Consider the following 25,236-nt stretch of genomic DNA (forward strand, 5'->3'; position numbering starts at 1 on the left):
AGTGATCCTCCCACCTTGGCCTCCAAGAGTGCTGGGATTACAGGTGTGAGACACTACATTCAGCCCTTCCTTAATTTAGAGTTATGCTTTTCTTAGCACATATTCTATGAAGTGATACTTTGATATCACATGAATATATAGTTTCCCATCAATGCTTTATGTAAAAATTTTGTCATCCGTTGGTGATTCTTGTCCTGAATCAGTTACCTCAGTGGGAGTTGCAAAATAATTATTTTCTGTCGTTCCATTTATATTTATTATCTTGCATTAATCAATAAAGAAAAACTTTTACTCATCAACTGAGGCTTTGATTATTTTGAGATATGCTTCCTGTAGAAAAGGTTGTATAATTCTTAATATTTTTATTACCAATTTGTTATAGTGACAAGTGCAATAGTCACCTCTAAGGGTGGCAAATGAGGTTTTCTTATTTGTATATCTGGCTTTATCTTTTGTGAGTATTATTTATGGCTCGTGGATTTTTATATTTTCAATATCATTACATAAATGACAACCGTTATTCTTTTTGGAACTCAAATCATCTCAAATTTGGCCTCTTTTACTTTTCCAGTATTTCAAGATTTGGAGTCCTGGGCAAGAGCACCTCCTTGGCTCTGCTAAGGTCATATATACATGCCCTGGCTGACAGGTGAATAAGATAAGATCTTTCCAGGTCATGGGCTTCTGAAGTGGGAGGCAGTTCTGCCTTCAAACTACCTTGGGATTCTTTTAAAATACAAAGGCTGTTTGGGTGCTGCTTGGCCCAAACAACAAATGCTCCCATTATAGTATTAGAGCCTCTGAATTTATATTTTCTAATATCTTCCTTTAGAACCCGAAAGGTTAATTTCCCAGATGTCACCTACCTGTATGTTAATATGTTTTATGGAATAATTAGTATTATTTGTTATAAATTTCTGAATTAGGATAAGTAGTATTTTTACTTATGATCTTTTTAGTAGGTCTCAGGTATTGTGGATTAATCCTAATCCTTGGTTCACAATGCATTTTGTCATTAAGAAATACATTTTTAGAAAAATTTTAAATGACAAATAATAATTGTGTATATTTATGGTATACAATGTGAGATTTTAATATATGTATATATTGTGGTATGATTAAATCAAGCTAATTAACATACCCATCACCTCATATCCTTATGTTTTATGGTGAGAACATTTGAAATTTACTCTCTTAGCAATTTTTACATATACAGTACATTATTATTAACCATGGTCATCGTGTTGTGCAGTAGATCTCAAAAATGTATGCCTCCTATATAATTGAAATGTTGATCAAAGAGAAATATGTTTAAAATTATTTTTGAAATAGTTATTCCACAAACATTTATTATGCATCGACTGTGTATTTGGTAGAAAATACAGTGCAACATACTAAATGCATTAAAAAAAAAAAAAAACTTGGCCAGGCACGGTGGCTCACGTGAGCCTGTGATCCCAGCACTTTGGGAGGCTGAGGCGGGCGGATCACGAGGTTAGGAGATTGAGACCATCCTGGCTAGCACGGTGAAACCCCGTCTCTACTAAAAATACAAAAAAAAAAAAAAAAAAAAAAATTAGCCGGGCATGGTGGTGGGTGCCTGTGGTCCCAGCTACTCAGGAGGCTGAGGCAGGAGAATGATGTGAACCCGGGAGGCGGAACTTGCAGTGAACCGAGATCATGCCACTGCACTCCCAGCCTGGGCGACAGAGCGAGACTCTATCTCAAAAAAAAAAAAAAAAAAAAAAAAACTTGGGGTAACACCAAGCATAGAAGAGTATTACTTTGTTTGGCTGAATAGACTACATTAATATTTACAGTGAGACAGGATGTGGCTCTGGTTGTTAAATATTCAGGGAATAAATAACCTCAGAAAGACTGTGATTTCATCAAACTCACACAAGCAACTAGTGGAATGAGCCCAAATGGCCCACTTCTTAGTCTTTTTCTAAGAATTGTGTGTTTAGTTTTAGAAGAATTATTTCAAAGTTCCATAGTAGAAGTTAGTTAGTACTCACTTGTAAGTGTTCTGTGGTATAAATATATAAAGGGAAAGAAAGGATATTCATGATATAGCATAGGATTTGACATAATTTTGCCTAATTTATATAGATTGGTATGACATAAACAAGGACTTTGGGAATGGATGTGATTGGAAATGATGATATCAAATAGAGGAATTTAAATGATTGGATCATTGGTTAATTTTGTTATTGGGATAAACTTGAGAGTAAATTTGCCTGCCCTATTTTTAGAGGGAAGGTGGTTTAATTTTTGGTGTAAGGGCTAAATCTCTCAATATTTTTACTTTATAATGTTAAAGTTTTTGTTCATAAAGCTACACATTACTGGTAATTATTCTGGGCTCTAACAGCCAACAAATGAGTAAAGAAGAAGAGTCACGTTGGGCATATTTTTCAGGATGTGATGAATCTGTCTAGTCATATATATAAACATTATCTTCTTGAAATATTAATGTTAAAATAACAGTACATCTTGAATCATCTTTTAATGGCTCTGCTTATTTTGAAGTCTTCCAGCCACATCTGTCATATGTTGTGCCTTACAAGAAAATGAATCTGGTTTTAAAATGTTTAGAACTCAGAATAAGTCATTATAACCAAAGCACATTAGAAAGCCTTTGTTAAAATAGTTACAAATGTATATAACAGAGATTTTACATGTCACTGGAACTTGAGACCCCGTCTTTCAAGGAGATTTTTTAATTAGAGCCTTGGTTTTCATGTCTGTAAAGCAGTTGATAAGCCCATGACCTGCCCACTCTCTGAGACTCCAGTTAGATTATATGTGTACACATACTTTGCTGATAAGATTTGAATGTATGATTCAGAAACCAAAGCTGGTGATTTTCTCTCCAAATCATCACATTAACTTGTAGAACTCCCAGAAGTACAATTCCGAATTGGTAATTGACAAGAGAGATCACTGGTTGATTCTTTTCTAAATATGGTGTATAGTGCCTAGCAGGAAAAAAATATCAGAAATGTACTAGGTTGTAAGAATAACTATATTGATGACTTATGTTTTACCTAAGGCTTAAGATGTGACAAAGCAGTACACTGTTCTTTTCTAGTTTCTTAGGGTAGAAGGTTATGTTATTGATTTAAAATCCTTCTTTTTTAATGTAGACATTTACTTGCAGGTATAAATTTCCCTCTAAGTATGTTTTAGCTGCATCCTGTAAGTTTTGGTATGTTGGGCTGTCATTTCATTCAACTCAGAGTACCTTGATTTGCCTGTGAATTCTTCTTTGATCCATTGGTTGTTTAGGAATATGTTGTTAATTTCCACATATTTATGAATTTCCCAAATTTATCTCTGTTATTGACTTCTAATTTCATTCATATGGTTGGAGAACATACTTCGTATGATTTCAATCCTTTAAATATATTGAGGCTCATTTTATGTGTTAGAATATGGTCAATCTTGAGACCGTTTCATATGTATTTGAGAAGAATGTATATTCTGTTCTCATTGGCTAAAGTATTCTATATATTAGAGCCCACACCTTTGATCACTCACTACAAGGTATGGGGAGGAATGTAGGAAAAATATATGATACTTTTGCTTTGATATTTTCTACATAAATATGTATAAACATTTCACAGACCTGAGGATTATGGATAAATATAATTTAGCAGCTCCTAGCAAAAAGGGAAGCAATTTGGGTTAGTTTTAAGAATGTTCAAAAGAAAAGAGAATCAAGATTTGTTCAAACTCCCAACACCATTGTGGATATTCCTACTTTTCACATATAAGGAAGCAACCTCAGGAAGTTTTGTATAAATTTTTCCAATGTCACACAGCTAGTGTGGTGTTGAGCCAGGACTTGAACCCATATTCTGGTTGCAAAGCTTATGATCTTTCCATGCAGGACTTAGAAATAGGAGGATATAACTGATGCTTGCCTTTGGTATTATTATATTATTGTTGGTTTTACTGTATATTGATACATTGTGAAGTTTTATGATAGATATTACAGTGTGAATTTTTACTTTAACAAGAATAAGTTTCTATTTTATTGACACACTTTTCAAGTAGATGTTGAGATCTCCTAATAAAGCAGTCAGTGCTTCATTGTTAACTTATTCCTAACAACTAGCATAACGGAGTCAATCAGAATCTGAACCATGTGGTAAGACTGCAGTGAGTCTAAGTTTGTAGAGTGAGTCAGAGGTCCTGGCAAAGAAAGCCTTGTTAGGCATTAGGACAAGCCTCCTGTGAATTATAAGGAATTGCCTTGCAAATTGATGGAACATGAGAAAGTAATATCAGCCATAATATTCCAGCACTTTTTAAGAAGACCTGACCTCATGTGTGAAGTCTGAGCCATAGTCCACTGAAAGACATAGCAGAGCCCACCTAGGGTACCTAAGCATAGTGAGAGTTGGAGATTACTTTTAATTCACAACATTAGGACTTGTCTGTAACACTAACATCTTCTTTCCCAGAGCTAGGAAGGCTCCTTAAAGGAAGAAGGGGAATATAACTTCAAGAGATACATCCAGAACCCATTTGTTGTTCATCTTTGTTGTGTTTTGAGGGGGGGGGGCTGGTTGTTGTTGTTGTTGTTGTTGTTGTTGATATTAGCTTTAGATACTGACATATCACATACCAGATTTATTTCCTTTTGAACTACAATAGTATTGTGCTACAGATTCTGAATAAATGTAAAATCAGAGTGGAGTACCAGCCACAAAGCTAATAGCAATAATATTGAAAATTCATCAAGAAATTGCCAAGATTCTAGAAGACTACATTCCTCACCCAAAACATACTATCCCCATCTAACTCACATATAAGAAAAGTCGTTCTGAAAACTCTGTGCTAACTGCAACAATGAAAGAACATTTAGCTTGTAAAGGGGCACCTGTGTTCCTCTGGCCCCTGGAAAATACCTGAATTTGTTTATTATTGAATTTACCTGAGAGCAAAACTTTCTTTACTTAACTATTTCCCAGTTGCCTCTTAGTTTTTAGTGTTTCTAATGATAAATATTGAAGTTTGATCAAATGTAAAGTAACTAATTCAGTTCATCTCCTAAGTTTGTTTTCAAAACTAAGAAAATATTAATAAAGTCTCAGACTTACATACATAACATTGTTCTTGACTATTGGTTCTCAAAGTGTTGTCCCCAAAGCAGCTTCTCTTTCTCAAGGTGTAGGCCCCACCCCAAACCTACAGAATCAGAAACTCTGGGAGTAAAGACCAGCAATCTGTGTTTTAACAAGCCTTCAGGTGATGCTGATATCAGCTAAAGTTTTGGAATTACTGTTTATACTATATTCCATTGAAACTACTTTCAACCTGACCCTATTTTCTTAAGTGGTCTTCAAATTCATATAGCCAATGAACCTTTTTTTTTTTTTTGTATTTAGGGTGAAATATATCAAGTTTTGTTTCCTCAGGTTTATTTTTTGTAGTTCTAGTTGTTGTATAGCATCTTTCAGGTAAGCTGAAGTGTTGCCTCATTGCCTTGCTCTTTCTTACCTTATTATCTTTGCATATACCCTACCCTCTGTCAAATTTCCACACCATTGCCTCTCTTCAATTCCCCACCTGTAAAAATAACATCCCTTTAGAATTTGATGTGAGAATTCAATGAGAAGGTATATGTGGATGTATACATACTTGGAATTTTTGGAATAGAGAAAAAGAAAGCCATGTGAAAGTCTAATTAATTATTTTATCAATTATAATTTTTAATAAATTTACTTCATAAAAGAAAATTTTGGTTTATTCATAAAATTAAGGGCAAATACTGAAACTTGCCACGTATCTCAGTTTGGTTTAATGAAGAGCAGTAGAGGTGTATGTAGGCCAGCTGTTCACCTTATTCTATAAAATGGTAGTTTTCATGCATGAAGCATGAATCAAACCCAAATTAAGAACCCACATAAATATAAATACAGCATCTTTTCCATTTGGGCTGAACTACTTTGGATTTCATATTAGCTAAATTAAAAATATGTTTTTATTAGGTGCAAGTAGTTTCCAAAGTGCTTTTCCTGGCTCACATCTTGTCGTTATTTTCTTGAAGGGTTGGTCTAGCACAGTTTAAGCAAGTTTTCTGGTCCTGTTTGTCTGCCAGGTGGTAACGGAGTAGGAAACCCACAGAGAGGTTAAGTCTATGAAGCCTTATGGAAAAGAAAAACTGACCTTTTCTACAGCGATGGCCGAGGAATGAGTCAGCTCTTGCATCCAGTCACTAGTGACTCTGAGAATGAAGCTTGTTTTCAGCTAAATGCCAATTAAGGTTTCAGAGGCAGAGTATGTGCAGATTCAGGTAGAGCAAATCTTTAAGCCACTATAATATAGGTGAGAGTTTTTACAAAAGTCAAGCAACACAGATGATGACCCCTGCTGTAGCTTGGTGTCTATTGTATTCAAAAAGCTTTTATACCATATTATGTGTTTTATGTGTCTAGATGGCTAGAGAGAAAAGAAAACTCGGTTTGGGATGTTTTTTTCCCCTTAAAGTAGGAGCTTTATTGTTACAGTTGGAAAAATTACAAAAACTTCCCTTTTCTCTCCTTACTGATTCCTTGCTTCCTTCTGCCTATGCCCTACCCCCATGGCTCTTAGGATGAGGAAAAAAACTAAAAATTGAGAGTGAAAAGGTATTGTATTAATTCTCTAAAAACACCCTTTTAGTGGCATAGTGGCCGTATGCAAGAGCTGAATCATTCCCAGAATAGAAGCATGTATCAGTGTAGTTCCCAAAATGTTTAATTTTGAGAGGTGAGATCAAATTTGAGCTAAATGTTTTTGTGTGATTTGGACTTGCAGTTTTATTAAACTCATACAGCCAGTTTATTCCTCATCATGGTTAATAAAATTGCAATGGAAATATTAAGAAACCTTTTTAAAAGTCTCAATGCTGTCTTTGTAGTTGTAGATGTATTACTTAGTACAAATTGAAATACACCCTATGATAAAATTTATTCTGCAAAAATAAAAAATCTGTGTTGCATAAGCATTCAAATATGTCACACTTTTTGTTCTTGACTTAATATAGTCGCTCCAAAATATTTGAGATTTTGCATGAGATCATGGTAGAAATCAAAATGTTTTAACAAGTGGATTCTTAAATTGGTAAAAAAAAAAAAAAAAAATACACGATGCATTAAGTGTCTTGAACACTGGAGTATTTTTATTTGATTAAATTTAACTTTATAATGATGATTTCTTTTAGTTTTAGAAATGAGCAGAGAAAGAATGGTGAATCATAATGTCTACCAAATTTGTTCAAGGAAAATTATTTGAAATATTCCCCTCAAAAGAGAAACTTATTTTTTTCTAAATAGAAATAAATTTTTCTTTATAACCAGAATAGTTTATAAAATCATTAAGTCATGTGATACTGCATTCTACAGAGCTAGCCATTGTTTTCATTTTGGTAAACTACCTTTGAAATCTTTGGTTTTGTTTGGTGGCATGTACACATATATTCACAAACATACAATTTTATATAAAGTGAATAATTATTTGCTTTTATTATATTTATAAATAGTGTTGTCATGAACACCCATTACATTCTTCTTTTGTGCTTAACAAGGAGCTTGAGCACTTTGGGATTCTTATGATAAATGTATAGAATTGCTGAGTGGAAGGGTACACACATGTAGCATGATACATTTTGCCAGTGCTTGAGAGAGCTGAATTATTTTTTCATACCTTTAAAAAAAATCCAATGATATTATAATAACAAAAAATTGCAGCTTTAGGCAATCTTAAAGAATCATTAGCACTACCAACAGTTTAGTTTGGTTTAATGTATTTATTGAGTATTGAATGCTGATTTTATGTTAGATTTGGTGCTATTTATTGGAGTTGCAAAAGTGAAGTGATACAGTTTTATTGGACTACTGGAGATTGCAAAGAAAATAAACAGGCTGCTAAAATACAATATGATAAGCTTGATGGTAAGGATAATATAGGGAGCTTGTGCATCAGTATTGAGAGTTCAGAAAAGTCTTTATGGAGAACATGGCATGAAAGCTGAGAACTAAAGGATGATTATGAGTTATGAGCAGAAGGGAAGTGGAAGAGAGAGGAGTGTTTTAGGTCATACGGAATAGATGTCAAAGATTATATTATACATTCTGAGAACTGACAGGATTTTAGGATGTGGGAATGCATGCAAAAAGTGAGGCAAGAGATAAAGATGGAGAATAAAGCAGAGCTGAGACCATGAAGAACCTTGCAGTCCTAGGTAGTTTGAACTTTGAGAATTAAGGGTCACTGTAGCATTGAAATGATGAGATCAAATTTCAGCTTTAAAATATTATTCTTGCTCTAGTTTGGGCAGGGACTTGCAGGCAAGCAAATCACAGAGCCCCAAGGTCAAAAAGATGTGATACACTTGATTTGGGCAGGCATCTGTACCAAAAGAGTCCAAGCTTGTCAGTTAGACAAGGAAGTAAGAAAAGACAAATTTTAAGGTCAGGTGAGCAAAAGCACAATTTGTCTAATGGCTCTTCTGTCTTGAAAAAGCAAGCAAAGTACTTTCTGGGAGACTTGGAAACTTCAACCTATGCAGTGAGGAAAGAGTCTGGATTTAGAATTTGATAAATGCATCGTAACAGTAATATCATCATCAACATCATACTATGTTGTTATTATCAGGAAGGCCACATTTAGGTATACTTGATTATAGACCTAAGGTAAGGATAAATATAGAAATATAGGGAGTTTGTGCATCAGTATTGAGAGTTCAGAAAAGTCTTTGCAGAGAAGATGGCATGGAAGCTGAGATCTGAAGGATGATTTTGAGTTGTGAGGAGAAGGGAAGTGGAAGAGAGAGAAGTGTTTTAGGAGGAATAGGTGTGAGTCAAACAGAATGGCTCATTTTAGGCCTTATTGTTGAATAGATGCTCATGATATGTCTCTTGTCCATAACTGGTTCAGGACCCAGGTGGAATGGACTTGCACGTAAAGGAGGCACTTCAATGTCTGTACCTGCACTGGATGAGAGAGGCAGGGCCAAAAGTTCCTAAACGTTAAATGTGAAAAGCTTCAGTAATTCAAGAGGATCACTGATATGTAGCTTCATTTGTGAAACACTTTGTACAGCTTTATGATGTCCTGGAAGCCATTTTATATAATTTTGATCCATGCTGATGAAAGTCTAGATGAATGCCAGAAAAACTTCCACCTCATATTTTTTCTTATTTAATCTATACCATGTACTATATTTAAAATCATTTGTCCATATATTCATTTTTTTACATAACGTTGAAAATGTTTTGATGTCGGTAAAGCAAATTTAACAAGGCGAGAACACTATGGGAAATGGGAAATCTTAAAGAATTTACATACTTGTCTATTACCTAGTATGACCTTCACAAAAATAACCTCATCCTCTTTAAATCCTGATCGACTTCATTCTATCTGATGCTCTTATCTCAGTGATTTTTATTCTGTGTGCTATATTTTAGATGTCTATCTTCACAACAAAATTTCTCCTCTTCCCAAACCCCCACATTTCCCTCTGATGGGTCCCAGGATTAGTATTCTATACTCTTTTTCCCTTAGTGTATGCCTATATTTATTTAGCACCAACAACATATTGAGTCACAGTGTTGAATACTGTGATAAATGTGGTTCATTAGTTTTTTCCCTAATGACTTCAGTTTTTTTATGAAAATGATGCCTACTCAGTATCAAAAATTAAGGCAATAGAGCAGAAAGAAAAGAAAATGGAAACCTAAAAGAGCAACACACCTAAAAATATTCTGTGAACACTGGTGCAAAAGGAATGCATAAGCTTTTTGTTTTGTTTTGTTTTGTTCACTTAGAAGCATTATTTTAAAAATAGTCAAAGAAAGCAAGCTTTTTTCCAAGGACAGTAAAGGTCAATCAGTTAAAGGAAGTCTATTAATGTAATGTAGTGTATTAACAGATTGATTAATAGTATTTCAATTTTTTAAATACGTAAATTAAGTAACAAAACAACATTCCTTCTAATACAAATATTAAATATAATATAGGACTTCTCTGTGATAAATAGTAGTTCCTCTTCTAAACCAAAATTAAAAGTATTATAGCAATAGACCCTTCTCTCTTAAATTAAGGTAGTATACATCTTCTTTTAAGAAATGTCTATTCCTATCCTTTGCCCATTTTTAAATAGGATTATTGGTTTTTTTATTGTTGAGTTGTTTGAATTGTTTGTATTTTCTGGATATTAGCTCCTTGTCAGATGAGTAGTATGCAAATATTTTTTCCCATTCAACAAGTTGTCTGTTCACCTTGTTGATTATTTCCTTTACTTTGCAGAAGCTTTTTAGTTTAATGTAGTCCCATTTGTCTATTTTTGTTTTAGTTGTTCTGTGATTTTGAGGTCTTAGATGTAAAAATCTATGCCTAAACCAATGTCCTGAAGTGTTTTCCCTATGTTTTCTTTTAGTAGTTTTATAGTTTTAGGTCTTATGTTTAAGTCTTTAATCCATCTTGAGTTGATCTTTGTATATGGTTAGAGATAGGAGTCTAGTTTTATTCTTCTGCATGTTTTCCCAGCACTATTTCTGGAAGAGGGTATTCTTGTCCCAGTGTATGTTCTTGGTGCCTTTGTTGAAAATCAGTTGACTCTAAATATGTGTGATGATTCACATATTTTGTCAGTTTATGGTGTCTCATGTGTCATGAAGGCTTTGCTCATTTAAAAATTCTTTTTTCTTGATATTTGTCTGACTGGGTTATTTCAAAAGATCTGTATTCAAGTTCTGAGATTCTTTCTTCTGCTTGATCTAGTCTATTGTGGATTTTTTTTTTTCTTTCTTTTTTTGAGACAGAGTCTCGCCCAGGCTGGAGTGCAGTGGCATAATCTCGGCTCACCGCAACCTCCGCCTCCTGGGTTCAAGTGATTCTTCTGCCTCAGCCTCCTGAGTAGCTGGGATTACAGGCTCATGCCACCTTGCCTGGCTAATTTTTGTATTTTTGGTAGAGATGGGGCTTCACCATGTTGGACAGGCTGGTGTCAAACTCCTGACCTCATGATTCGCCTGCCTCAGCCTCCCAAAGTGCTGAGATTACAGGCATGAGCCACCGCGCTCAGCCGATTCTTTTTTTGTTTGTTTTTTAGACAGTCTTGCCCTGTCACCCAGGATGGAGTGCAGTGGCACAATCTTGGCTCATTGCAACCTTCGCCTCCCATGTTGAAGCGATTCTCCTGCCTCAGCCTCTTAAGTAGCTGGAGTTACAGAAACGCACCACCACACCTATGATTGTTAAAATCTGCATTTATAGGTTACTGAGACCAGTAACTCAGAGTATACAAATATCAGTTCCAATGCTTATTGCTCTGGTTTTCAGTCCCCCTCCTCATTTTCCAAACCCTGGGTATTGCCCTTGATTTCTAGTGAGCTAAACATATGTTTTTAAAGGTATTTTTTAGGCTGGGTGCAGTGACTCACACCTGTAATCCTAGCATTTTGGGAGGCCGAGGCGTGTGGATCACAAGGCCAGGAGATCGAAACCATCTTGACTAACACAGTGAAACCCAGTCTCTACTAAAAATGCAAAGCATTAGCCGGACGTGGTGGCGGGCACCTTTAGTCCCAGCTACTCGGGAGACTGAGGCAGGAGAATGGCGTGAACCCGGGAGGCGGAGGCTGCAGTGAGCCGAGATCATGCCACTGCACTCCAGCCTGGGTGACAGAGCGAGACTCCGTCTCAAAAAAATAAATTAATTAATAAAAGTAAAGGTATTTTTTTTAAATGTACTCTATTCAGCACTTCTATGTGTTAGGTTGCAAGAGAGTTTTCAGGTTATCTAGTATACTGCCTTACTAGAAATGGAAATCTAATTTGTTTTTCGTGTTGAATTAATATCATTTGTAAAGTTGGATTGTAAAATAGACATTTGGCTAAAGACCGGGTTTCTGCCACAGCAAATGTACTCCAATTCTGTGAAATCTTGGCTAAGTTTTTGTTATGAAGTAACATATTTGATTCTGAGATTTTTACTTGGTGCTTAGACAGAATAGCAATATCACCTACTAATATTATTGGCATTTATGATTTTGTTTAAGATACACTGTTGTTTATTGTGTTTTGAAAAAAAAGAATAAAATTTTCTAAGGTTTGAAAAAGATCTTACAAAGATTAGGGGTAATCTGCATTAAACTTCTAATCTTTTCATTAAAAATACATGTGATCTTTCATATGAAAGGAGTAACATTGTAAGTTTAAAGGCTATATACAAGTGCATTTATATTTCTCCTTTTCTTTCTAAATTACAGTATATTTAAAGATACGGATATAGTCTTTCTATTCGTAAGTAGTGGTGTAGCAGATTATAAAGGGCACGTAGAACATTAGCTCTCAGATTAAATGTTATCTTTTGATAGATACCTTTCAGGATCACTTAGACTAAAATAAGGTAGGTTCTCTGTTAGCCTTCTTCATACTTCCTCTAAGTATGTATACATTTCTTTGTTGACTTGCTTATTCCTTGCCTTTTCAACTAGGTTATAATGAAAGAAAATAAGCAATTCACTTTCAAGCATTTAGTGACCACAGTTAGGATATGGGAATTTTGTAATTTTTAGTTTTTTTAAACTGTTACATTTCTCACTTTCATAGTATATATTTAATCTAAGCGGTGCCCCAAACACAAAAACTAATCAGTGTGCTTTCGAAATCTGTATCTCTATGGGAACAATGGAAAAACTTGCCTTTTTAATCTCTTTTGTTAAACTGAGATCTCATTTTGTCAATAACAGATTATGTAAATAGCAAGAATAGTAATAGTGGTAGTGGTGGAGGTGAGAACAATAATAATAAGAGAAGCAAATTTCTGTTTAGTATTATCTTGGGCCAACTACTATGCTAAGTATGCTAAGTAATTTCCATAGAATCTTAGTTCTTTCTTACAACAACCTTACTGTTCTTTTCATTTCTAGGTGAGTGAACTGAGACTTAGATTGGTTAACTTAGTTGTCCAATGCTATACTTCTAGTAATAGGTAGAACAGAGCTTCAAACACACAGTGGATTTTTATTGATTAACTTTTGTTAGATATTTGCATGATATAAGTATATATTTTCAAAATGTGTGTATAAATTACAGTATATTTTGGCACTTTTTGAAATATGGTAAACCTACATCTCTGCTACAGCTGATGATACCGTAAGTCTAAAAACTGTATGAAACATCTACAATTTTAATACATATGATGGGCTTTTATTACAGCTATTTTATGATTTCATCAACAGCCAAGCTGTTGTTTCACTACAAACAGATTGGATATCTTTTGATTAAAGCAGCAGGCTAAAGACCATGAAGGGTTTACTGTTTGGTTTTCAATCGTTTCCATGTGTTATGAATTCTTATCAGATGTTGGGAAATAGCAGGCTTAAACTAACTGCAAGTACTACATCTGTGGTCCAAGAGACAACAGTCTGTAATGGGCATGTGTTTAGCCATCAGCTTGTTTAACAAGGCCTCTAAGCAAGTTCCTTTACCATCATATGTAAGAAGCTAACACATATATTCCATTTATATAGATTTAATATCTCTTCAACAGCATGTCAAACACTCAGGTCTTGATAATCTGTATCAATTTTTTAAATGTGAATATTAGAGAAGATCAGTGCTTGACTTCATCACCCTTATATTAAAATAATATTTCTCATGACATAAGAAAAAATAATAGATATAACTAAAAGTTTTCCTAAGGCACATTCCTAGAAACTGGAAAAAATGAGAAAAGCATCTGGGAAAAAGTAAAAACTAGACTGACAGTTATGCAAGATACTTGACATTGCCATTTTAAATCCTCAATCTCATGTTCAAAAGCTGCACGTTAAAAAATAATTGCAGGATTTTAAAAAACTACTTCAATCAAGTAATATGAACAAGCTTATAAAAATTGTAAATATATTGATATTGTAGTAATAAAAAGTTTCTTATGTAGCTATTTATTGATAATATCTCTTGTCCTATAGAAAATATTCAGCTTAAATCCCTCTACTGGGTATTTATTTAAAGAAAAGGAAATTGTTATATCAAAGGGATACCTATAACCCCATGTTTATTGCAGCACTATTCACAATAGCCAAGATGTGGAATCAACCTTAGAGTCCATCAGTGGACGAATGGAAAAAGAAGCTGTGGTGTACATACACAATGGAATATTACTTGGCCGTAAAAGGATGAAATCCTATCATTTGCAGCAACATGGATGGAACAAGAGGTCATTGTGTTAAGTGAAATAAGCCAAGCACAGAAAGACAATTATCGTATATTCTCAATCATATGTAGGAGCTGAAACCTTGATCTCATGGAGGTAGAATGTAGAATGATGGATACCAGAGGCATCTGGGTTCGTGTGCTGGTGGCGGGGGTGGATGAAGAGAGATTGGGTAATGAGTATAAACAAACAGCTGAATAGAAAGAACAAGCTCCATGCTCAATAGCAGAGTAGGGTGACTATAGTTAACAATAATGGATTGTATATTTCAAAACAGCTAGAAGGGAGGACTTGAAATTTACACAACATTTAGAAATGTTAAGTACTTGAGGTGATAGATACCCTTAATATCCTGACTTTACCATTACATATTCTACAACTGTAACAAAATATGACATGTAGCCCATAAAAATGTACAAATATTAGAAATCAATAAAAATTGTACATTAATAAAATATTCAGCTTAAAGGTAAGGTATGAGTCTAAAAGTACTTTTCACTTAGTAGGTGGTTAGCAGGTTAAGTGAAAACTGCATAAAGAATTAAGATGTCAGTGTCACGTTGATAATTCTGTTATTGACTTGGATAATTTTGAAAAATCTCTTGCCATCTCTATACTTCAGCTTTTTTGTGTCTAAGATAAAGATGTCAACATTCAGCATCTCACTACTTCCTTAGATGTGAATGAAAACTAAGGAAATAATTTTAATTCAAAATGGGCTTTAAAATGCCAAATCAAAAGGAATTAAAATGATCTGCATGGTATAACTTTTTACACTTATAATTTTGATTGTGCATTTCAGAAACATTATTTTTTGCCTTGCTTAAACTATTTTTCTGTGATGATGAAACTGAGGCAAAGAAGGAGAATTAATTGCCTTTTCGTGGCCAAATAATGATGTTTAGTCTAGGTCTTTTGGTAAACACATTTCTTCCCACGACCCCCACCCAAATACTTTGTCTAATCATTTGGAATGCTGTAAGTTGACATTAGTTTTAGATGAAGAAAACAACTCATCACTGGCATTAGAGTAGATATCTTTAGCATAATAATTAGTATCATTTTATTATTAATTTTCACAGTTTTAATTCTAAATCTTGGAATATTACATGTCTTGAATATAGACACAATTTATAGATGTTTTACATATTACATATATTGAATATAGACACAATTTATAGATGAGAAAACTGAGGATCAATGAGATTAACAACTTTCCCCAAAGCTATACTCAAGTGCCACTTTTTCCATGAAGACTTAAAAGATGAGGAAGATTTTAGTGGCCAGAAATAGGGGGAAAACACCATTTTAAGTAGTGGAAATGGCATGAACAAAGGAGTGTGTGTACTGGATCTCAAAGTTTGCCAAGGTAATTATGACTAGTATGTTTTGACTGAAATTTAGAGTAACTGTAGAGGATATGTGGGGGATAAAGTTGAAAAAAAGTAGTTTGAAGTTAGGTCATGAGAGAGATTTAATTACTTAAGAAATTAGTGCATAATTCACTAGGATTTAGAGAGCTATGAAGATCATGGAAGTAGAACTGTACGATTTGGGATGTGTGTTATAAAATGAATGGAAGAAAGGTCAGACCAGAGGCACATAGACAAAGTAGGAGACTGTTGACCAAGTGAAGTCCTGATGGCCCAAACTAGATTGCTGTCACTAACCATAGAAAGGAAGAGACTTTTTAAAGGAAAAGGAAAAATGTAGTAAGTAAGGGAGTGATACTAGAAGGTGGGCTTCACAACCAGCATTGTGGTAGCTTTATCAGAAATAGAAAAGAGAGAAATTAGTTGGTGTTCATTGAGGAGCCGACATTATCAGTCTGACTTTTTAAATGGTAAATTTGATGCATTTGTGGTGTGTCTAGTGGAAGTTTTCATCTGGCAGTTAGAAATGTCAATTTAATCTTGAAAGTGGAAATATGTAAAGAGCATAGGCTAATAATCTTGATTTTATATGTTGGGTGCATTAAGGCAGAGAGAATTGAAGTCCTGAGTGCGGATGAAATTTACAGAGAGGAAAAGAAGGTTGAGAAGCATCTAATTTTGAGGAGCAGAAGGTAGAAAAGTAGAACCAGTGGAAGCAGAGAAAGAATATCAAAGAGGTAGGATAAGATCCTAAGTGTCCTAAGATCTCATGACACTATGTTTGAGATAGCAGAGGGGCAAAGAGGGGTAAGGTGTTCAACAAAGTTGGATTCTTTTCAAGGTCTAAGTTACAATCCAGCAGGAAGTCATTGAAATTTGTGATTAGGAGGTCGTAAGTTACTTTTGAGACAGCCATTTAAGGAGTGTGTGGATTACTAGTAAGGTGTTAAAATGGGTGGATAGTGGGTTAAATGAAGACACTAAGAGCAGTTGAGAAATCGGTTGCAAAGAAAATTGGAAAGGCCAAAGGTGTGGAAAAACTGAAGGAAAATATTGTCACTTTACTCACAAAAGCTTGGCATTTATACTTTACCCCAGATCCTTTTCCCAGCTCTATCTTTCATTACTAGTTACCTTGCCCCACTTTAAATTATTTTATGCAATAGCCAAATATCTTCATGTTTTAGCATGTACCCTGTTTTTCCATCTCTCTGTCTTGGTTTCGACACACTGCTTGGATGCATCTTCATTCTGTCTGTAAATAGCTAATTCCTACTTACCTTTCACGTCCCAGTTCACATGCTTCCTCTGTGAGGCCATCTCTTATTTGTCCTGCAGTACTCTTTCCTTCACTGAATTTCAAAATACTTCAGTTGTTTATTTGTCGTGAAAGTTGCTGCTTTTTGTTATGTACTGTTTTTATTATTCATGTACATGGCTTATATCCCTCCTTGGAATTTAGGTTCCTTGAAGTTTTTCTCAAGGTATCCATGAAACAACATGGAAAGAGCATAGACCTGGAGTTCAGATAGTCCCATTTTAAAATTTCTAGCTCTGTCACTTACTCACTATGTGACTTCTAAAAAGGTATTTATTTGATCTTCATAAATGTCAGCCTTTTTACCTATAAAATGCCTATATCACAGCTCATTGAAAAGATTATTAAGTGATATAGGAGGTAACTGATTTAAAGAACCTAGCAAAGTGAGGTTCCCTTCCTTCATCATCTTAATTTCCATGCCAGTACCCAGAATGTTACCATATAAATATTAAGTGCTCCAAAAATTGCTAAATGAATTAGTAACTTCTTTGCTATTTCTAAATATATAAAGCTACTGTAATTTCTAGGCTGCTGATATTTTATTGAGTTTTTTTTTTTTTTAAGAAATTCTTTTTTCCATTAAGGAGTAACTTATTGCAGATTTACTAATAAAAAATATAGAAATATCTGGTGGATAAATGCTGATGTCATACAAACCATATTAAAATTCAAATGAAATATAACTGTGAGAAAAACAATTAATGGCTTAGAGTTAGTAACAGTTTATAAAAGATATTTCTTTTACCATTTAAGCAGAGACTAGGCTTTGAGTAGGCGAAGACAATGCTTTCTGGACTCTGAAGTAAGCCCATAATTTGGCAGTATATGGTGACATATACTCCAAGCTTACAATTTTAATTCTCATTTTAATATATTTAAATATATTCTGATGCCAGTGGATAGGATGATATTCCAGAGAATGTAAGATTGGGAATCCTAAAATTAGACTGTGATCTAAAAATTGGTTTAAAAACTTGTGCTTCGTTTCAATAGTCATAGATTCCACAGTACTAGCAAATGGTGTTGCTTGAATAGTCTCAAAGATTTTGACAACATTGTAAATCTTCAATCACTTGAAATATTTAGCATAATAAAGCAATTTTTAATAATCTGTATAGACCTACCCTTCTCTGTCTCACCTTGTCATTTTTGAGTTTTTATTCAACATTGCTCAGTTTGTATATTATATGGCTACATCAATAGTGTGTCTAAATCTTTGACTATTTAAGGATAGATTTTTAGAAGGAAGCATTATGCATTCATTGCCCTTTTAAAACGATGAACAAAGTTGTTTGCTGTATATAGTAGAGATAACATTTGTTTATAATAAATAATGTAATAAAGAACTATGCCCATATGACAGACAGCTCTTAACAGTGGTGCTGTTTTAAATAGATGACCTAAATCATAATAGCTACCATTTGTTGAACATGTCTTATGTGCTCAATATTTTACATACCTTACCCCTAATTTATAGTTGAATAAACTGAGTCTCAGAGAAGTTAAGTAACTATTCTCAGGTCACCTGGCTAATAAGTGATAGAGTTGGATTTTAAATCAGTACTTTCTGCATCCAAAGTTAAGTCTTATAATAACTATGTTGTTCTCCCACTACAAATAGTATCATAAACAGTATATACTTTCTTTGCCTCATTCTTTGTGTACTTCAAATTATTCTCGTAACTAGTTTGTCTACCCTAGAAATGCACCATTTGCTCTTCAACTCTCAAAATAATCTCTACCTCAAAGACCTTAGTCTTCGGAAAATATCATCTAAATGACTGAATTACTTACCAAATTGAAAACTATACAAAGTAGCATAATAAAAAGATAGTAATGTTTGGTGGAGTAAATGGAAGATGTGCTTGCGGTTCCCTGTGCAGCAGCTACCCAGTTCCATTTTTATGTCATGCCGAGTAAATATGGGATTTCTACAGTTGTGTTCATATAGCTTTAAGAAATAGGAAGTAATTGTACTTACCTGAGAACACGTAATGAGAGCCTAAACTGGGCATTGATGGTTAGAGTCAAGAGGAACTATTATATGTGAGAGAGATTAGAAAATGGTGTACTTCAACACTGATTCAATGAGAGGAAAGGGAGAAGAGTCCAAGGGAAGTTTAAAGTCTGGTCATTAGAAAGATTATTGTTCCATGATCAAATAGAGACTACAGGAGAAGGAACAAATTTGGACAAGAAGGAGAGGATTTCAGGTTTGGACATAAAGAATTTGTAATTATGTTGAGATGTCCAGCCTGCTGTTTCTCTAGAGTTGAGTCCTTGAAATGAGTCTAGTCTCAATTGAGATTTGCGGTAAATGTAAAATGCACACTGGATTTTGAAGACTTAGTACAAAAGAGAGTACAAAAGAGAAGATTTTTAGTACAAAAGAGAGTGTAGAATATCACATTAATTTTCTTTATATCGGTTTCATGTTAATTGGTAATATTTTAGATATATTAAGTATGTAAAAATTAATGTTTCCTTTTAGTTTTTAAATCTGACTACTAGGAAACTTAAAATTGTTTGTGTATTAGTCTGTTCTTATGCTGCTAATAAAGACATACCCAAGACTGGGTAATTTATAAAGAAAAGAGGTTTAACTGACTCACAGTTCTGCATGGCTGGAGAGGCCTCAGGAAACTTACAATCATGGTGGAAGGCACCTCTTCACAGGCTGGCAGGAGAGAGAATGAGTGCCAGGAGGGGAAATACCAAATGCTTATAAAACCATCAGAACTTGTGAGAACTCACTATCATGAGAACAGCGTGGGAGAAACTGCCACCATGATCCAATCACTTTCCTCCGGGTCCCTCCCACAACACGTGGATATTACGGGAACTGCAATTCAAGATGAGATTTGGGTGGGGATACAGCCATACCATATCAGTATGTGTCTTACCTTAAATTTCTGAGTTAATCTACACAGAAATTTGTAGAAGATAGCTAGAAAGGCAGGACCATAATCAAGGCAAAACATCTACGTTTGGAAATAACTTATATAGGAGTGATAGTTGATGTTATGAGATTAGATTAAAATGCCAGTGTACAAAGTATAGAGATGAGAAAAATGTCAGCAATTATAATATGGGAAGAAAAAGAGTAACCAGGAGAAGAAGTGGAGATTCAAAATGCTAAAATGGTATATAAGCCTGACTGGGATAGAATTCCAAGAAGAAAGGAGAAGGAAGGAATAATTAACATCATTGAATGATAGAGGCCAAAAAGGAAGAGGAGGAATGAGAAAAGGCCATTGAATTTGGTTGATATAGAAGCAGTTTCAGTAGACTGTAAGAGGGATAGATTGCAAGAGATTAAGAAGTTAGAGGTTAATAAAGCACACTGTATATGTAAACTGTTCTTTCAAGAATGAAGTCCATTTGTGAATATAATAATCACTTGGTTTGAGCTGAGTCCAGAGAAATTTGAGCATGTTTGTTTGCTGAATAAAAGGATCAGTGAAGTGAGAGTATTTGAAATTGTAAAAGAGAGAAGATAATTTCTATAATAAGATCCTAGAGCATTGGATCCCAAACCTGAGTACATACTGGAATCACCTGGGGATCTTGTTACAAGGGCAAATTTCCAGGCAACATTCCACATCTAAGGTTATTACATTCCCTGGAGATTTGTCTACCCCAACATGTTGCTAGCAAGTTCTTCTAGGTGATTATGATGTATCCACAGGACAAACAAGTCAAGGAAATTATGGGTGCTGATGAGGTCATCAGTGAAATGACTGGTCATAGCATCCAGTATGGATAGACAGCTAGATAGACAGCTAGATAGACAGTATGGATAGACAGCTAGATAGACAGCTAGACAGTATGGACAGATAGATAGACAGCTAGACAGTATGGATAGACAGTATGGATTAGGGCTAGAATGGGGCTGATGGACCATGAACTACAGTTAAGGAATTGGCTTTCATTATTATGGGAATACGTGCAAGTTTAGTAGGAATGAAAGGCTGAAAAAGTTAAAACGTAGTGGATTTTGATCACTGAGGGAACTTTCAGAATTCAGGATCTTGGAGGCCAAGCAGATGCAAAATGTGGCTGTGTGTGTCTGATGTGGAAAAAAGATGTAAAGAACTGAGTTACGCACATCATAAGGCCCAGTAGTTCGGTAACTAATACATGGCAGTGGTAAAAAGGTATAGGATTTGGGATTAGTAAAAAGCACTAAAGGTTCAGTCAGGTATGTAATTATCTAGACTTCAGATTCCACTAAACCTTAGCTTGAATATCTTTGATAAACATTTTCAGAGTGGAGTGCCTGCTTGGGTTCATAGCCTTTGAGTTTCCATGATTCACTCTAGATTTTGTTGAAAATACAGTGGGTACTTGACATTCATAGAGAATATATGCACAGACTTGACTGGTCGCAAGTAACCCTAAAGGTTTACGATAATGCATAGTTAATAATTCTTGGCCGGGCGCGGTGGCTCAAGCCTGTAATCCCAGCACTTTGGGAGGCCGAGACGGGTGGATCACGAGGTCAGGAGATCAAGACCATCCTGGCTAACACCGTGAAACCCCGTCTCTACTAAAAAATACAAAAAACTAGCCGGGCGAGGTGGCAGGCGCCTGTAGTCCCAGCTACTCGGGAGGCTGAGGCAGGAGAATGGCGTAAACCCGGGAGGCGGAGCTTGCAGTGAGCTGAGATCTGGCCACTGCACTCCAGCCTGGGCGGTAGAGCGAGACTCCGTCTCAAAAAAAAAAAAAAAAAAAAAAAATAATTCTTTGCAAGGCATGAATTTGAATCTCCTGCCCTGAAACTGGCATGGAGAAGCAAGTCACTTAGCTAGTGCCTTGTAGTGAAGGTAACATTTACTTCTAAGTTTGTCTGTAACACATAAGTATATTAATCGTCAGACCTCACCCTGGTAGATTTAACTACCAGGAAATTAAAAGGAAATTATATGCCAAACTGTAGTATTAAATGAGTTAAAAACTTGGGTTTAAAAATCAAATGAGTTTTAAAAGTTTTTAGCATGAAACTTAGCATGTAATAATTACTTAATAAATGATAGTTGCTGGTACCAGTTCAGGAATTCAACCATTTTTGAAGCCAAATTTTTTGCATATGTCCATGCTTAATGAGTAATATTTATATTAAAATTTTTGTTTTGATCCAGTGTCTCCATAAGTTATTAAACTAAAACTAGAATGTTAAATTTGTTAATGAACTAGGAAGATAATGGGTCATTTATCACTTATGTTTGATAGGGGATATATTTTATAGTAATTCATACTGCTATTATGAAAAAATTAGAACTTTTAAAATCCTTTAAGTGTATTTCTATACCACAAGTATACATACACAGAAACAAAATAAATGAATTACATTATTCACTTTATTTCTCTTAGATGTAGTATACCAACGATTCTGTTTTTGCAAAACAACTTGTACTCTCAATATATTATATGCTTACATAACTCTTTTTGCTTTATAGCGAAGAGCTCAGAAAAGAAGCAAGACAATTAAAACGGGAACTCTTAGCAGCAAAACAAAAAAAAGTAGAAAATGAAGCAAAACAAGCAGCAAAAAGAAGTGAAGGTAAGGGCATTCATCAGGCTTATTTTTTCACTTGATACTCCCCCTTCTCTGAATTTTCTTAGCTCCTCCTTGCTCTCTCCCATTTTCATCCCTTCCTTTCTCCTTTCCTTCTCATTTTCTCTTCCCTGTTTCTTTCCCTCCTTCTTGAGTTAGGGTGTGTGTATGTGTGTGTGTGTGTGTGTGTGTGTGTGTGTGTGTATGTGTGTGTGTGTGTGTAAAATAGTTTCTTTGAACTGTTAGCCAGTAAAATAAATTTCCACCCAGGAAATTTGTCTGAGAAGTAAATTCAGTGCAAATGGGATTATAACTATTGTTTTTAAGTAAGATTCATGAAAACTAACAGAATACTTGAAATCTAGCAAATCTTAAAGGTTGCCATAGCATCTAACTGGATTAAAAGTACACAATGGTGGAATGTTGATAGATAGATAGATAGATAGATAGATAGATAGATAGATAGATAGATAGATAGATGAGACATAGATATATATTGCCTATTCTTTAAAACATTTTTAAAAAGTGTTTGAGCCCTATGTTGGAGACTTAGGTAAACATTTGTGTGTTGGTTTGAATAGTATTAAATGCCTAATATTGTTTTTTGTTTGTTTTTTTTTTACTCTTATGTTAAGACATAGAAAATCTAAAGTATTGATAAAGCTGATGAAAATAACATCTTGCTGTTTATACAGGTTAATTAGGTTCTTTGTTTCACTATGATTTTTATTAAGCTTTAAAGAAAAGCTTTTTCATTGATGATCTTTAATTTAGTTTAAAATTGTTTCAGCTATAAAGCATGTAATGTTCAGTTTCCAAAATAACAGCTTGGAACCCTCATCTGTTTTCTTTTTACAGTGATAAATTATATTGTACATTCAGTGAATATGATCAGAAATTTTATTCAATTGCCTCTTATAATGTATACTAAATTTGGTATAACAAATTTGCTTGTGCATATACATTCTGTATTTTTATGCTTTTGAAAGCTTGGAGTGTTTTATCTACTAGATTCTATTGACAGTCACTGGAGGCGTATTAAAGAATAAGATGTAGCATCTAGCCTTAAAGACTACACATTCTAATACAGAACAGTGGTACAATGTTTGGCCATAGGTATTATTATTGTTTATTTTAAGTAGTATGAGTAATACCATATAACTATTTAAAGAGCATAGTTCTCAATTCTCAGATTATTTGTACAAAATCCCCAATGACTATTTTCATAAAGGCAGATATTATACATACTTCATGAAGATTTGAAAGTCACTAAAGTATATATTTGAATGAAACTAATTATTTAAAAATTAACTGAGGTATAATGGCACAAATAATAAACTGAATTTAGAAGAAGGGATAAACTTATTTGTGGCTAGATCATGAAGGCAAAATATAACCCAGAATATAAACAATATATTAGCAATAATGAGATTTGAAACAAGTACAGTCAGGATTATTTTATTTTTAGGTTTATAAGTAATTATCTTAGAAGACTGTTTCTTATAATTAAAAGTATTTTAAATATATGAAAATAATTTCAACTAGAAAGAATAAAATATAAAACTTAAATATTTTATTCGCTTTTGAGCTAATAATTATTAGTACCCTCATGTCTTAAACACTATGCTAGATGAGGAGTGTAACATTGTGACTTATAGTTATGATCTACTAGGAGTGAAGGAAATGCAGTAGGTATACTATAATAGTGCCATACAGGTGAGGCCTACATTAGACATAAACAGTGCTACGTTTATTTATTTGTCTCCCTTTGAAATAATAAATAGGTAAAGAAAGACATTAGTCTTAAAGACTGATTTCTTAATACAAAAGAGAAGATTCTTAACAGAGCTCATTTCAATCTGCTTTTATTTATTTATTTATTGAGAGGAAGTCTCACTCTGTCACCATGCAGTGGCGTGATCTTGGCTCACTGCAACCCCCGCCTCCCGGGTTCAAGTGATTCTAGTGCGTCAGCCTCCCGTGTAGCTGAAACTACAGGCACGTGCCACCATGCCTGTCTGATTTTTTGTATTTTTAATAGAGACAGGGTTTCACCATGTTGACCAGCTGGTCTCGAACTCCTGACCTCAGGTGATCTGCCTGCCTCAGCCTCCCAAAGTGCTGGGATTACGGGCGTGAGCCACGGTGCCTGGCCTCAATCTGCTTTTATGATTGTTAACCATGTGAAAATATTTTTATGCCATAATTAGAAAGAGAATTATATTACTAATTATTTTTCTGTTAACTTTCCTTATATCCTATAGAAATACCTGGATTTTCTCTAAATCCAAATGATTGTTAAAATTAGCTTCCCTCAAAATTGGGTCATTTGATTGTTTTTGTTTTTTCTCATCTCAAAATATGCCATTTTATTTATTTATTTTTATTGTTTTATTCTGAAATTATTTTAGACTTACACAGAAGTTGCAAAAATAATAGTTACCATATACCTTTAATGTTAAGGCCTTCCGTGACCATAGATTAGTGATCAAAACCATGCCATTAATGTTGGAACAATACTATTAACTAACTTCAGACGTTATCAGAATTTCACCATTTTCCACACTAATATCCTTTTTTTTTGTTCTATGATTTTATCTAGGATCGAATTGCATTTATTTGTCATGTCTTCTTGGTCTCTTCTGATCTGTGACAATTCCTCAGTCATTCCTTGTCTTTCATGACCTTGACACTTTGAAGAGTCTTGGTTAGATATTTTGTAGAATGTTTCTCAATTTGAGTCTGATGTTTTCTAATTGAATTATGA

At 34.3% G+C, this 25,236-nt stretch overlaps 1 protein-coding gene across 3 annotated transcripts in view; it reads left to right on the top strand.

The window, feature by feature from the left end:
* The window catches only part of CWC27 (CWC27 spliceosome associated cyclophilin), a 261,663-nt gene that overhangs the window by 100,103 nt on the left and 136,324 nt on the right, over positions 1 to 25,236 (top strand). For all 3 annotated transcript variants that reach the window (XM_033179685.1, XM_033179686.1, XM_033179684.1), the window contains exon 11: positions 22,372 to 22,475. In XM_033179685.1, the coding sequence (XP_033035576.1) occupies positions 22,372 to 22,475 (104 nt within the window). The remainder of the gene's footprint in view (positions 1 to 22,371; positions 22,476 to 25,236) is intronic.

This window comes from Trachypithecus francoisi, unplaced genomic scaffold, assembly GCF_009764315.1.
Source record: "Trachypithecus francoisi isolate TF-2019V2 unplaced genomic scaffold, Tfra_2.0 Lachesis_group2, whole genome shotgun sequence".
Lineage (NCBI taxonomy): Eukaryota > Metazoa > Chordata > Mammalia > Primates > Cercopithecidae > Trachypithecus > Trachypithecus francoisi.